Here is a 15,253-nt window from a genome sequence, read left to right as displayed (position 1 = left end):
TGTGTTAGCTTGTCTTTTGAGTGGGTCGAGCACTTTACAATCGCTAATTAAACTTTACAATGTGGCTGCTCTAGTCCTAGCTATATCCCCTGAAAGAGCACTTTGCCTAAGGCCACACAAACAGGTCATGAGCTGCCTTCTTTTGACTCGTGCATGTACCCTGACTGCTAGAACATGAATCTTATTGCATGAGGAACTACTGAGCAGCAAAATACTGGCAGACGATAACTAGGTACCATAGAAAAAATGAGTTAAATTAATGTGTGATGAAGTTACACGGGGGAGAAGTTTGGCCTAGAATCTGGCAACTGGCAGGTTGCAGGAACCATCTGTTGCCTGTGGTACCAAGTAATCATTTTCCTTAGTTACTTATAAATCTCAGTTACCCAACACAATTTGGAAACAGAAGTTCTGCCAGGTTATTATGAGCACTTCAGGTGTCTTCCTTTTAAGTGTAGATTAGAAAAGCTTTTCCCTCCATTTCTCCCAGACTTATTTTTGTACTCATGACAGGTGTGGGGTGGGAGACTGGAGTGCTCAGTCTACCCAGGAATGAGTGCTCTCACTAGTGAATTTTTTTTTCCACCCACATGTTTTAGCTATATCCTAGGCAGAGTGTCTCCTCAGGTGTAGTTCTAGTGTTTGTTCTTTTCTTGCTTGCCTTACTGGTGGACAGTAGAAGAATCATTGTTGCTCCTGGTGAGGGGAATTGTGCTGTTTAATTTAGAAACTGGGGCTAACCCTACGGCATTTCTCATTGGCTTCCAGTTTGCTATCAGCTAGCAAAAGCTTTACATGGAAGACGGAGATGAAAATTGGTGTCAAAGAGGAGTGAGACTCGTCACTGCCTCATCACCCATCTCTGGAGCTATGCAGAACTTCCCAGCCGTTTGCTGAGCTGAGCGCAGGGCTTGGTATGAAGGGGAAAAAGTGGGTGCTGTTAGCAAGAACTGCTCATAATGTTTTTGTCAAAATAATGGCTTTTCAGACTCCGAAAACAATGTTAGCAGAAAGGATGTATTATTCAGAATGTTCAGATTCTTTTTTGTTGAAAGGGAGGGAAATACATTTAAAATTGATTTGAAATGAAAAGTTATGCAATTGCTAGGAATGCAGCTATTTATATAGCAGTCTCAGTTTTCTGCTTTTCCTATTCTATACTCCTTTCCCAGAAGAAATAAAAAGAAACAGCAAATAATGACTGGAAGTTACTATAACCAAAGCCAGGTAAATTAAAATGTTTCATTTTTTAATGAAAACCAGAAAATTCAATGAAAATGCCTCAATATAATAATTTTTTTTCATTGTTTTCACTGGTGGCTTTCATAGCAAAAAATTGTCTGTTGTCAGCTGTATTGCTAACCATACAGAGATTTGTCTTTAGTATGGCAAAGCACAAAATACATCCTGTGGAGATACTGTACAGAGATATTCCCTGACACACTATCTCATCTGTACCCTGAGAGGTTCTGTCCTGGGGAGTGGCAGGAATTCAAGTCTTTTCCTCACTCTCTCTTTTTTTCTTTTTTTCTTTCCTATTTTTAAAATATGTGAGTTTGAATCCTGACTTGAGCAGGTCGAGTTGGGATTTTGAATTCGCAGCCCAGTCACTCAGAATGTCAATTGTCTTCCAGGGCACTGCACCGTGAGTCCCAAGGCTGGAAGCTCTATAAAAGACCATCTGACTTTTAAAGGAACATTTGCAGGAGAATATATGTCTTTTAGGTCTTTCTAAATCTGCCAAGTGTGATTGATTTATCAATATGTAGCAAATAATGCTTAAATAAAGAGACATGTCTTCTCCAGTGGTGTTAAAATGCTCCATTAGAGAATTTGAAATAATTTCTAAAGGAGTTAATTTCCATAATGCTGCTGGTTAGCTTTTTTTTTTTTTTTTCTCATGGGCTCATGTGAGGTATTAACCTGGCTGACAGGCTTTGCTTCCTGGGTCTGTGGCCCTGGCACGCTGCTGCCAATTTTGGGGTTTTTAGCAATGAGTTTTATTGCAGGGAGGGAATAGAAGAGTGCTGGTGCGGTGAGCCCAGGCTGTTTCTCAGGTGGTGAAGGGTTATTCCCTGTTACACTATTTCCTAGAGTTTTTATCCAGGCTAATTTTAAGATGTATCAGGCAACTGTGTTCTCTCCCCATCATCCTGCAGTCATGCCCAAGTACTTCTGACAGCCCAGGATGGGCTCTGGACTTCTTGTTTTAGCTAACGTCTGCTTCTTTGTCACCCTATGTGTGTGATGGTTCCTCCTACCCTTTGCTACGTGTGCTCATTCCCTGCCTTTTTCACTACTTGTGTTTTACTTACTGTGGGAAATGTCATTACCTCGTCATTAGGTGGTTCAACTGAAATAAACAGATGAATCCTTTATACTTCAATTTTGTAAAATTCCTTTTGTTTTGCACTTCTTAATGTTTGTTTTTACATTTCACAGTAGCAAATCTCTGAGGAAGAGGCATAACTAGAAAGAAGACTTGTAGGGCAAAATAGTGTGAAGTGAAAAAAAATGTGTGAATAGTGAAAATAGTGTGAAAATACAACCCAGGAAGATGTACGTGAATTAAAAAACAATAACGAAACCCCTGTCCTGTGTGTAACTCCTCCTGCTCTCTGGGCTTTTGGGCTCACAGGGCTCTTAAGCCTACATTTGTCTGATCAACAGCTGTCCTTTCAAGAGATTCTGCCTTAAGCACTGTATTTCTGCTTTGAGTGTCCCTAGGGCCCAGGAGCCCAGGTAGCCTTTACCAGAGCTGTCTCAGTCCTTGGTTGTGAGGCCGCCGCTGCGGCAGGGCAGAGGTTTGTTTTTCCAGCCTTGCCAGCAGGCTGTCTGGGTTAGGTGGAGGATTGCTCGGTGCACACTGACAGGTCACCGTGTAGCGCTGCAGTCGCAGGCCAGGCTGAAATGACTCCTCACAAGTGCAGCGTGCCTAGTGTATTTCTTACCTGTCCCATAATCACTGGTTAGTTTAGAAACTGGCACGTATTGTGCAAAGCTACAAGCCGTTTCCTTGATGATCTGGAAAGTTTTCAATATCCTGAGCCATTTAAAGTTTTATCCTTTTCCAGCCAAGACACTAACGCTTAAAGATTTTTGCTAGCAGTCTATCTTGGCAAAGATTTCCGCTTCCATTCCCCAGCACGCTAGAACTGAGAAACCTATCTATGCATAACTTCTCATCATGTCCCCCCAATAACCCTTAGGTGGAAGTGGGGAGGGGAATGGGGTGGAGGGAATTTTGGCAGGAATTTTGTACATCAAAAGATGAAAAGAGCAGAGAGCTGGAAGAATGCAGTGATTTCCCATGGCAGGGGATTCCTAGCCTGCTGTTGCGTACATACTCACAAAAAGCAACATGTTTCTGGAGCTGGCGGTAAGGAAGGAATGTTGTTCAGAAAGCAGACACCTACTCTCACAGCGGTTGCAGACTTTAGAGTGCTTACCAGGTTGCCAATGTCTTTGCTCCCTCATGCTGGTCAGCATCAGTCGCTGTGAGACCTTTGTGAACATGGATCCCTCACACTTCAATTCCGATGTTTAACTGGGCTCCCTGAAAGGCATCTCCATTTGGTCCATAAACAGAGCATCAGCTATTTAAGGAGCTTAGGAACTGAGCTGAGCATTCCCTGCACTGTGGACAGTTGGTCACGCACATTTGCTAGGTTTGGGTGTTCGTGTTTGCTTTGTGGGAAGCTGAGTAGAAATTTTTGCATGAGATTATGACGTTGCAATGAAACAGAGGGAGTGCTACATGTAAAATAATGGGAAAATCCACTGTAAATTTCCAGATGTCCGTGGGTCCTTTATTTCCTTTTTGAGGATGCTGCTTATCTTCCCATGAGCCAGCAGAAAATAGGGAATGACCTGAAAGAATTACTGTCCATACTAATGACAGGAAAGTCAGGCCAGGTGCAGTGTCCCCCTCTATGCATGTTATGTTTTTAGTAAAATAACCAAACTGATTGCATCTGTCTCACCTCTCCCTAATGTACTATCACGACATTTAAAACCATGCATACTTCTTAGACTTACTGGAAATCAGGTTCAGGAGTGTAAAAATGTGTTGAACAAAGTGCAAATTGACTGTGATCTGTAAGTAAAGAATGAGTTTAACCTTTGTTCTTATTCTAGTCTTTCTGATAGTCCTTTTATGCTTTTTTCTTCCTTTTTAATTTTTTTAAAGGAACTACTATATGCTAGCTGGAATGTGGAGGTATTTTAGTGCTAGCTCAAGTACAGAAAATCACAATTATTAATGTGTACGTAAGCAGTCCCTGGGAGCTCTGTTCTTGACTTTGTTGTGCTAGATTCTGTCAAACAGAAAAGAAACTGTTCTTGCTCATGAAGAACTTAAAAAATGCATATGAAAGGAAGAAGCAGATGGATAGACAGACAGCTAGGAAAAACACGGTGTTATTGGTTGGTGTGCCAGCCATTAGCTTTATTTTGTTGTTGCTTTTTATCCTTTGTAACTTTTCCTAATGTTAAGTAGCTGGTAAAACAGTGCAACAGTGACTTTTTTCCTCTTCTTGCTTCAAAGCTGGGAGCCCCCCATACTCCAACTGTGTTTTTCCTCTGAGGAGTGTCTAATACTATCCTGTCTCTGCAGTATCAAAGATGTTTTTGGGGGAAAGTAAACCCATTCTAGACTGTTAGTCTTAGGAAAATCTTGGAAGCAGCTTCATTTTCAGGCATTGATGACATGCTCAAACTTCAATTTTCAGTAACAGTAAGCACATTTTTAAAAGCCTTGATTTTTATTAAAAGAAAAGGGAAATACAATGTATGTGTCAGATACGGGATCTGGAAGAAGTTTTGCTGTTTATCAGTAACATCAGCACTGCAAATACACAGAATTCCCTGCTAACATTCCCTGCTGTGATGTGTGCAGCTCCTGGCTTTGCATTTGATATAGTAGGATGTAGTAGAATAAACAACGCTACATATCTGTCCAGGCTTCTTGGTGGCAGAAAGGAGAGGATGCAGGGGATGGAGGCAGACCAGCTACAGGAGGAGTAAAATAAATGATGATAATTGAGATCTCTCCAACTGTTGAACAAAGTCTTTAGAAAAGCAGGTATTCTTTATTCTCTTTTAACGATGGTGGAATTGAGGGAAGGCCAGTGTTCCCAGCGCAGCTGCCATGGGGATTACAATAGAGGCTGTTGAGTTTTGCAGAAATCGCTCTCCTGGTTAGTACCAGCTCAGAGATGGGGGAGTTTGGTTTCTCCTGTGTGGCAGTACAGAGCAATAACTGCTCAGCTGCTGCCAACGCTTCCTTTTTGCTAGTCCTTGTTAGTGAAGAGTTTGTGGTAATGGGAGTAATTAACACACTGGGAGTCATTTCTGTGTCCTGGAAGGGAACAGAAAGCCATCAGAGCAGCCCCAGACATGATTGCTCTGCAGGGTTATTTTCTCTCTCTCTTTCTTTCTTTTCCATTGTACTTGGGTTTTGATTTTTCTTCTTTGTGTTAAAAAAGCTGGAGAGCTGAAATGGTCTGTAAATTGCATTCATGCTGAGCTTGGGCTCGGTAGGCTAGTTAAAGGTCACTCTTGTGGACTACATGGACTCTTATTGGGTGGGGAGAGTGTTTAAGAAGGGAGTCACAGTGTCCCTTGTGGCTTTTTTAACCCTTCTTCTTCCAGTGTAGATTTGAAGAGCTCTGGTTCTGAATTAAGTTTGTTTAAATAGGCCCAGGAGGTGAGAATCCTGAAGGGTGATTATAATAAAATATTAACTCTTCCAGTAGCCAGATGGCTTCCCAGCCTAATAGCTCTGAAATATGAGGCTGTGCTGCCATGGTCCCATGCTTTTTGTTGAACTGAGCATGTTACTGGCTTGCTCATATCCCTTCTGAGGCCAAGGGTGGCATTTCAGCTGTGTGTCTCATGAGTGCGTGTAAGCTCAGCTCCCCCCATGCATAGTCTGGATATTAAACAGTGTTTCTGGAGGTGAGGTCCAGGAGTAGACTTGTCATAAACAGTCATTCTTGCTCTCCCCAGGTGAGAACTGGGAACAGGGAGAAGAAGGGCAATGGGCTTAACCTGTTCGATTGCAAACCACATGCCCAGGTACCAGGAAACCAACCAACCACCTACATACAGATCATGACTGATAGTGTATGCATATGCATGGGTATATCCTAATCCACTACAGGGGAGCAACGACAAAGTAATTCTAGCTTTTTAGTCTAGCTTTTCTGTTTTCTTTTTCTTTTAAGAGGACAGTCTTGGATGCAACCTTCCTTTTCTTGCTTTTTGCTTTGATTCAGGTTTTGTTTGCCACTGTCTCCTAGGGAGCTCTGTGCTGAATTCAGATAAAGAGAATTGAGCAACTCCATATCCGCTTTCAGGAATGGAAAAGCTAAGCCTGCAAGATATATCAGTGGTGGGAAGAACCAGTGAACATAGTAGTATACATCTTGTTGTTTTTGGGGTGGGCCAAAGACATGTGCGGTTCTCACAGTGATGTTAGAGACTGGCATGAATACTATATCCCTGGAAACCATCCAGAAGAGGTCATCAAGTGCTCTGTGTCGCCCCCAATCCCCAATTTTAAGATGCTGGCTTTCATGCCCACATGCGTCTCTACATCCAAGATAAAGCCCTAAATCTCTGTGTTTCCTCTTCCGCTTCTCTCCCTGCAGCCAGTCACATAAGATGCTCTATCCCATGAAGTTCTGCCAACTTCAGCAGGACCTGGGTGTGTTCAGCTCTTTGCAAGGCAAAGCTGCCATTTTCAATTGCACTTCTAGCCCCTTCACCAAGGAGAGAGCCCATCTTGCCTTACCCCTGATCCCTGCGAGCAGTGTAGTGCCACCAAACTCTCCCTGGGTAATAGAATCATAGAAGAGCTGTCTGCTGCTATCTTCAGCCTAGTTCTTTCGGCTCAGCTCCACTGGCACCACCCCAGAGTCCTCTCCATCCCAGCAAGGAGATGATGCCAGGGTCCAGATTTATAGCTGAGATGCAAATACAGCTAGAGGAATTAAAAACTAAATTAATTCATGTGGTTTTTCTCTAGTCTCTTGAATTTCAAAGCCTCCATGTCCCCTCTCAGTTCTCTGTAAACATCTCACTATGCATCCTTGCTGAGGAGGCTGTGTGATGGGAGAATTTTTATCTTCCTTTTTTTACCCCCAGTGACAGTAGCAACTCACAGTTTTCACATCTGCATTTTTCATTGTTTCATGTTTCATTGAAGGGGTTTTTTGTTATTTTTTCCTCCTTCTTTTTTAGCCACAATTCAGCTGGGGAGAGACCAGACAGAAAGATTGCTGCTTAAGAGGTAGGAGTCTCTGTGGAGACCCACACTCAAAGCATGAGCCAAAAGGAGCCCATTGCTCGCTAGAGAACTGGATGAGTGAAGACAGACTGAATAAATAGTATTAATTCCCCATTTCCCTGCTGCTGGCAAGCTTGGCCTTTAATATCAATTATTGATTGTGTATCTCACTGGATCATTTTGAGCAGCATATGTCATAGAGCTGTAGTGATCTGATTGCTGTGCTTTGGGCTGACTGTGGGAACACACATAGACACAGACCCAAATTAGGGTCCTTTGTAGCCCTTCCTAAAACTCCTCTGCTTCATTAGGGCCCGAGGAATAAAGCAAACCATTGGATTTTGCTTTTTTTACAGTGAAGGCAAGGACAAGGGTGAGTTCATAAGGGATATAAATACATGGATCCTAGGTGGCCAATGTATGTTTTTCCCTCCATGTGCAGTATAGCATAATGAATAGTTTCAGTTGTGGAAGGGGGTGGCAGACTGGAGGGACTGTAAACCCCTCCTATCAGTGTGTTGGTGGGATTTTGTCCAGCATCCTTAAGTGGAATAACAGGACTTACGCCGGCTTGCATTGGGCTGCAGTGGCAGGGGTTTGCGAGGGAAGCCAGCCTGTTCTTGGCTTTATCTAACTCTGTTATTCTTTCTGCACTAGAAATTGCTGAAAATTACACTTTCAAATACAAAAAAGTCCATCCCCAAACAATTAGCAGCCAGAGAGGGAGGTGGTAGAGGAGGGAGGACAAGGGAGTGACAAACCTGTCTCCTGCAACCTTTCTGTGCGGTTGGGTAAATAATCTGTGGAGCAGCACTGTGCCCAGCTTTTCACCCTCTCCTAAGCAGGTGCGTTGCGAGACGTTTGCAAAGATATTAACCCTGCATACAGAGTGTGCCAGTCAGTAATTATGGAAATTAGTTGGCAATTAGATAATGTCACTCACTCTCCGCATACAGCTGATAAGCAGCTGAGAGCCACTCCAAAGCGAGGGTGAGACCCTCTCCGTGGGCTGCTGAGCAGATGGCTCTGACCTGGCGTTAATAGGCTGCTCTCAAGTTTGGGAAGGTGTATGCTGCCTCCCTTCCCTGGCTTGGGAAGTTGTGCAGCTCTATCAACCCTGTGAGTGGGATGTTTCAATAGTGCAGGTGGGTGTGTTTCCTACAGGGAGTTTTGTGTGTGTGAGATGCTGAGCTGTCTGTTCAGTGTGCAGGTTCCTCACTGTCTCAGCTCTCCAGCAGGCCAGGGAGGCGGTACAGGCTGCTGGAGGTGCGGTGCAGATAACTTGCTGGCTCTCTCATTCCTTCAGGGTAGCAAACATTTTAAATGCTCTGCAAAGACCTCCCCTAGTGGTTTGTTGAAGGGCTGATCGCATCACACTGACTGTCTTGTTTCGTGCTGCTAAATCACGTTAAGCCAAAAATGTAACACGGAAAATACTTGTTACGTTGCTTTTCCATGTGAGCAATAGGTGGAATTGGAACAGGGATGTTGCTAATTTGTGACTGGGAGAGGCAATGTCCATCATGAAATCTTTTTTTGTCAGATGTGATCATGCTGTGACAAAGTTTGAGATTAGAGATCAAATTTATGAGAAAATACTATGGGATTCTATAGTTATTGTCCCAAACTGTAATGTATTGCTATGGTAGCAGTGTGCTGTATGAGGCTGCTAGGGTAGTATTTATGCTAAAAATAAAATGGTAAGAGCAGAAAATTATTTGTTCTCTCAGTGTGTCTTGGAGGATCATTATGGGAAATGAGTGAGGCACAGATCTGTTGTGTCAGGATTTACACTCTAAAGGTATGGATTCAGATCCTGGCCACCGCTAAAAAGGACACTGAGTCTTCTGAGTTTTTCTTGAAGACCCTGCTACTGTGTGGTGAGGTTTGCTCTCACAGGCTGAACGGCGTGAGACACCAAAACTAGAACAGCAGGAAGCACCATGGGTCAGGAAATACGGGTGCTGACAGAGCTCTGGAGGAGTCTGTGATGGCCCCAACCTGCTAGTGGCTGGGTGCAGGCAGCCTTCCCAAAACCTGAACTGCAGTGTCTAAAAGGTGGTGAAGCACCCAGAAGTGACACCTATATTTCGTGGGTTTTATGTCCTCTTCTGAAACAGAACTGGCACAGTCTTCTTTCAAAACAGCTAGAAAGGGATTACCTTGGCTGCTCTCAATCAAAACAGATAGAGGGATTGCCTTGGCTTCCCTCAGTCAACAGTGCTATTCCCATTTAACCATTTCTGCCTAGTTTCCTTTGTTAACTGTGGCCTTTGTCCTCTCCTAACGAACATGTATTGATGATACAGAAATCTGTACCAAAGAGGTAGCCTGCTCCTTTTACTGTGCCTTTGAAATACCGCAAAGATTGAAGCGACCCATGCAAACTGAGATTTCTTTGTGTGTAAAACATGGTTTCAGCAGCCTGGGGTTGGGAGAGATTGGTAGGCTTCTGGGACAGGCTCTAGGGCTGTACCTGGACATAGGCATCTGATCTGTTATCTCTATCTATAGAGTGTTCACACCTGCTGCTGTGATTTACAGCATCTTTCACTGGTTCTCAGAGTTAGTCTTCTAAAACAGGGAGAGAAAACTGGTAAGACTGAGGGCTATCCACCCATCCCAGGAGAACTGAAAGCCGTGGTGAGAGTCCCTCTGCACTGGGGTCTCTGTGGGTGGTTGGTGCCATGCTGGGCTTTTCCCTCTCCCCAGGTCAGGCTGAGCACAGGGCTGTCCGATGGAGCAGTGAATTTTGCTACAGTGGTGGTAAATGTTCCAGGGAACTGTGAGCTGCTGGGAGCGTATCGCTAGCTAATTTACACACATTATTATATTTCTATTCCCATCTCATCAATAATTCCAGGCTTGGGTCATCACTTTCTCTCTTACCTCCCTCTCACTCTATTCGCCTTCTCCATAAATCATGGGCTATTTTAGTGGAGCCACTAGGGAGCACAGAGGAGGAAGGTAAATGGACAAGAGTCACATAATTTTTTTTCCCCAGTTGATTTTCAAAGCCCCTCAAAACCCCCATGAACTGAGCTGATATCGTGATTATTGGGAAGACAGATGATTTGAGTATTTGGATCTGTGGGGTGTTTTTTTTCATTTTACACCTCTCCTAACACCTCCTTTTTCCTCCTTCCATTCTCCTGAGCCAAGCTGTTAACAATTAAAAGGAATTATCTTCCCTCTGGTTTTGACTCAATTTTATTTGTGTTTATAGCAGTTTAGCTAACATGCTTCACTCAGGCAGCTGCAGGGAACAGGCCTGGTTTCCACTGGGCACTGAAAGCTTGTGTTTCTCTCCAACTTGCGGGTTTTCTTTTAATTGATCCCTTTTGTTTTGTAAGTGGCTTGTTTTTTCATGCTGGCTAAATTTGCCAGACTGAGACTTACGGCTTCCACAGGTCCCTGGGGCAGGTAGGGCAGAGGCTGTGACTATGTGAGCTCTCACCTTCACTGCCTAGTGATTCTCCTCCAGCTCAACCTCTGCCCTTACCAAACAGAAATTTTTCTGCACTGCCCATTTCTGCAGTGTCTGTGGGCCTCCTCCTTTGGAGCCAGGTAGGCGGTGGGGTTGAAAGGCATCTGCTGGGAGCAACAGCATCCCCGGCAACTCTCATTGTCCACACCACAACACACTTTTCCCAAGCAAATACTGTCTCACAATATTTGTCATCCAATTTGTGAAATCTGTGTTCATGCTGGCTTCTGGGAGGTTGAAGGCCTTGATTCTCATCACCTCCTTTCCTGCTTTGTGTCTGTGCTTATATCAGGCATTCCCAGAGCTGTTCTCATGCCCAACCCATCTCTGTGAACAAGCACCTGTTTTAATGGAAAACTTACTTTCTTTTTGAGCAGAATTTTCAAAGAATGAGCCTAGCTTTGTGCAGTCTTTACTTGTCATCTTAAAACATCCTCCTACCCAAGGCATACAGTCACCCACATGCAAATAGGTAGAAGTGAATTAAATCCTGGTGTTAACAGGTGCAACTCCTGCTCACTGAAGTTGGAATTGCTTGCTGTAAGCTGGGGGTGAATTAGGCCTTTTTGCCAAACCACTAGGCCAGGGTAAGTGGTTAAGTGCTTAGACAGTTCTTACCATCTAAGCTACAAGTTTCCTATCATCTAAGCTGCAGGTTGCCATATATAATTTGCACAGCACATGTATCCAGGTTGCAAAGGTCCCTGTTAGAGTCTCTGAAGTGTGCAAGACATGTAAAGTAAAAGCAGCTATTGCATGACAGGCCAACAGCAAGGTTGTCTTCTCTAATGCTTGCTTGGTGTGCTAGGAAGCATAATGAAAACAGCAGAATGGGAAGTCTGGATAACGTCTTCTCTTGCCCTGTATCAACTTTTAAACTTTAAGGAACTCTGGTCTTTGCCCTGAGCATTTTCATTGAGAGGTAATTGTTACTGGGGAAGCTTCAGCACCGTTTCTCTCAGAAAAGCCAATGAGATTGCATCCATCAAAGGGCTTAAATAATTTGGCATATGTTTTTTGTTCGTGGTATGTGCAGATCACTTGGTGAGTTCTCTATTTGGTCCTCTTAGTTTTGAGGACATACATGTTCTTGCACTTTGGAAGACTGTATAGCCAACTGCAGGCATGAAGAAGTGGCCAGAATATCAAGAAATGTAAATGAGTTACTGGACAAGATGTTAATAAGCTTCATGGTAAAGATATGGTGAGAAGTAGGACTAACTTTTTCCTTTCTTCTCTTCTCTTGACCCCACAGGTCCTGCAAGCTCCGTGAGTGACAAGAAGTGAATTATGGGCTGGGTAGCCACCAGTGCATCATGAAGATTGACTTTATTTTTGCCCTCTCGAGGATCACGTGCTTTATGAATTCACTCTCTCCTCCATCTCACTGCCACCTCTGTCAATATTGTCGTCACTTCTAGGAAACCAGAATTTGAGGCTTGGGCTTCAGCTCTGCCTTTCCTTCCTCCCTAGAACAACCACTGTCACCTTTGTGTTCTACCAAAAATAAATCACTGTGGGTTATTTTGCCCTTCTCAAAAGTAAACCAACTGGAGAAGTCACTTCATATACCCTGTACTTCTGAGATAAAAGCCTCTGGATCCTTAGAGGATAATTGAGATCTTTCCTTGGGGAGGAGACATTTTCTCTTGGTCACGTGCACTTGCTATCTTACTTTCCACTCACTCTCCCTCTCTCTCCGTCACTCTCTGTGCTCTCCTTGTCTTCCCGTTGGATTTAACATTTGGTGTTGACTGCTGGGGTTCTCCTCCCAGTAGCATCGCTTTTGTTTTTCTCCTAGGGAAAAGCAGATTCTTGAAACAATGGGCTTCACTCTGCACTCTGTCTACTTCACCTTGAAGGTGAGTTTGCTGCTGGGCTCCTTGCTGGGTCTCTGTTTGGGTCTGGAGTTCATGGGCATCCCCAACCAGTGGGCCCGCTACCTCCGCTGGGATGCCAGCACTAGGAGCGAACTCAGTTTTCAGTTCAAGACCAACGTCTCTGCTGGGCTACTCCTCTACTTTGATGACGGTGGTGTCTGTGATTTCCTCTGTCTGTCCCTTGTTGATGGGCGCATCCAACTCCAGTTCAGTGTGGACTGTGCAGAGACTACTGTTATCACAGACAAGCAGGTCAATGACAGCAACTGGCACTTCCTGATGGTCAGCCGCAATCACCTTCGGACGGTGCTAGTGCTGGATGGTGAAGCCAAGCCAGGCGAGGTGCGTCCACAACGCCAGTATATGAACATCGTCAGTGACCTTTTTGTTGGTGGAGTCCCATTGGACATCCGTCCTGCTGCCTTGACCCTTGATGGTGTTCTGGGTGAGCCTCCGTTTCAAGGATTTATCCTGGATCTGAAATATGGCAACTCTGAGCCGCAGCTCCTGGGCAGTCAAGGGGTCCGAGTGGAAATGGAAGGGCTCTGCGCAGAAAACCCCTGTGACAATGGTGGCACTTGCTTCCTTCTGGATGGTGAGCCACACTGTGACTGCTCAGCCACTGGATACACTGGCAAGCTGTGTTCTGAAGGTAAGAGGATACTTCCCTGCTTCCCATTGATCTGTACATAATCCAAAGAGTTAATTTGTCACTTAGCAGGGCTACGACTGAGCTCTTATCCCTGCTGGTGACTCTCAGAGGTATTAAAGTTCCACCGTTCTTTTTCCAGCTGGAAGTAATGAAATGGGAGTAGATAGAGAGCATGAGCAATTCCAAAAAGTGCCTTTCTGAAAGGATGCTGCATTTGTAGCACAGGCAGATTTTTGTCAGCAACTTTATTAATAAAGGGTAGAGAATGTAAATTCGTAAATACAGAAGTACCCTATGTTGGTGTTGGTAAAAGCAGCAGTAAGAAGTTATCTTAGCTATCTGGGTAAATTCCACTCCTCTGTGTCCCTGAAAACTGAGTGAAGTGTCAGTAAACAGGAGTCCTGTATGTATGGCTAACATAACTGATTGACAGGACATTGCCAAAGTTAGGCCATCTTTGATATTAGCTGTTGCTAGTCTGTGGAAGCCCCATGCTCCCCCTCAATTGCTTGCATACTAATTGCTGAACGGCACCTTGATTATTTTAACATCCTTGATTAAATTGCTTGGGGACCTGCTGAATGATCTTATTTTGTATTGCAAAGGGAAGAGGGATTTGAGTGTTTCTACATCGTTTAATGCTGTCTTTTAAAATTTGAGTCTGGAAGTTTTAAGTCATGCAAACCACATGATGAGTTGTGTTTCAGGATTTTTTTCCTTGGTCTTTAGCAGTGTGATGGTAATTAACTCTGTACATACAAGAGACTTAAGTAAGTCAACTGGAAATCCTGGTGTGAATTTGAGAATCTCATCACAGCATTTTTATGACATTTGAGTTTAAACACAACAGTGTAAGCTTAAGCCAAAGATGAAACCTGGGCAAGAAGTGTCCAATCTCAAGGAACCGCTCTCCCTGCCCCCCCCCCCCCCCCCCCCAATTTTGTCAAAATGGAAATACTTGTAATAATATCTTATCACAAATAGCATTTGTTTACTTCTTTTGGCAATGAAAACAGATTAACCTGAATTTAGTATGTAGAATGTGAGAAGTGCTGAAAATGAAGTCCCTGTACTGTTTATATGTAAGCAAAAAGCCCTACAGAAATACTATGTAAATACAGATCTACATTTACATTATAGGGGAAGCAAACATGTTTTTATAGGAAGGGAAGGTTTGGAAAATAAACGTGACGTGCGTATGAGCATTCATTTTAAGGTGCTATTAATGATAACAGAAAATTTGGCTTTATATCCAAATATTACGGTAATAGTACATGACCATTAGGTAGGAGGTGTGAGCCTTTGAAGTACCGAACACCAACATTCTTCCTGTCTATTTACTCCACGCTGATCAGGTCCAAACCAATAATGAGTCAGAACTGTTTTCTGTGTTTGAACCCTGAGTTATGTGGAGCTGGAGAGAGTGCTGGGTGTGACCAGGCACTTCAGTAGCTGGGCTGCTAGGCCCAATCCTCAAACGCTTACAGAATAAACATACCTCACATCTAAATGTCAGTTCTGAGTCATGGAAGATTGCAAGAGCCACACAGGCATGTGGACCCTGAAACATAAAGATATAAGTCTCTTTCTACTGCTGGGCTAATGGATCCAGACTGCACAGGGAGCTGCTCAAGACATCAACAACATATGGTTCTTGGTGAACATCTTGAGAAAATACTGTAAGTGAGCAAGGCTTCCATGTACCTGTGGGGCAATTGTGAGAGCTCTAATCAGGGCTCGGGTGGTGGAATTTCAGTGTTTCCTGGGTGGGTGGAGCAATATGAAATCCATCTTCTAACAAATCCAGGGATATTTCTGTTGTAGACATCACAGATCAAGCAGTGCTATTGTTACCTTTTGAAGCCATGCGTCACCACTGCTGTTTGTTTCCTATAGTGATTCATCAGTTTCCAGCCCAACCTTCTATTCAGGGTGAGCAAAGA

General features: G+C 43.8%; 1 protein-coding gene across 1 annotated transcript in view; it reads left to right on the top strand.

Annotated features, from left to right (window-relative positions):
* NRXN3 (neurexin 3) overlaps positions 1-15,253 on the top strand; it is a 1,011,514-nt gene that overhangs the window by 26,751 nt on the left and 969,510 nt on the right. The window contains exon 2 of the mRNA XM_075753769.1: positions 12,034-13,310. Coding sequence (XP_075609884.1) covers positions 12,602-13,310 — 709 coding nt within the window. The 5' untranslated portion in view covers positions 12,034-12,601. The remainder of the gene's footprint in view (positions 1-12,033; positions 13,311-15,253) is intronic.

Source organism: Balearica regulorum, chromosome 5, assembly GCF_011004875.1.
Source record: "Balearica regulorum gibbericeps isolate bBalReg1 chromosome 5, bBalReg1.pri, whole genome shotgun sequence".
Taxonomy (NCBI): Eukaryota; Metazoa; Chordata; class Aves; order Gruiformes; family Gruidae; genus Balearica; species Balearica regulorum.
Note: the sequence above shows the minus strand (reverse complement) of the source record. Positions and strands in the feature narration are given on the sequence as shown.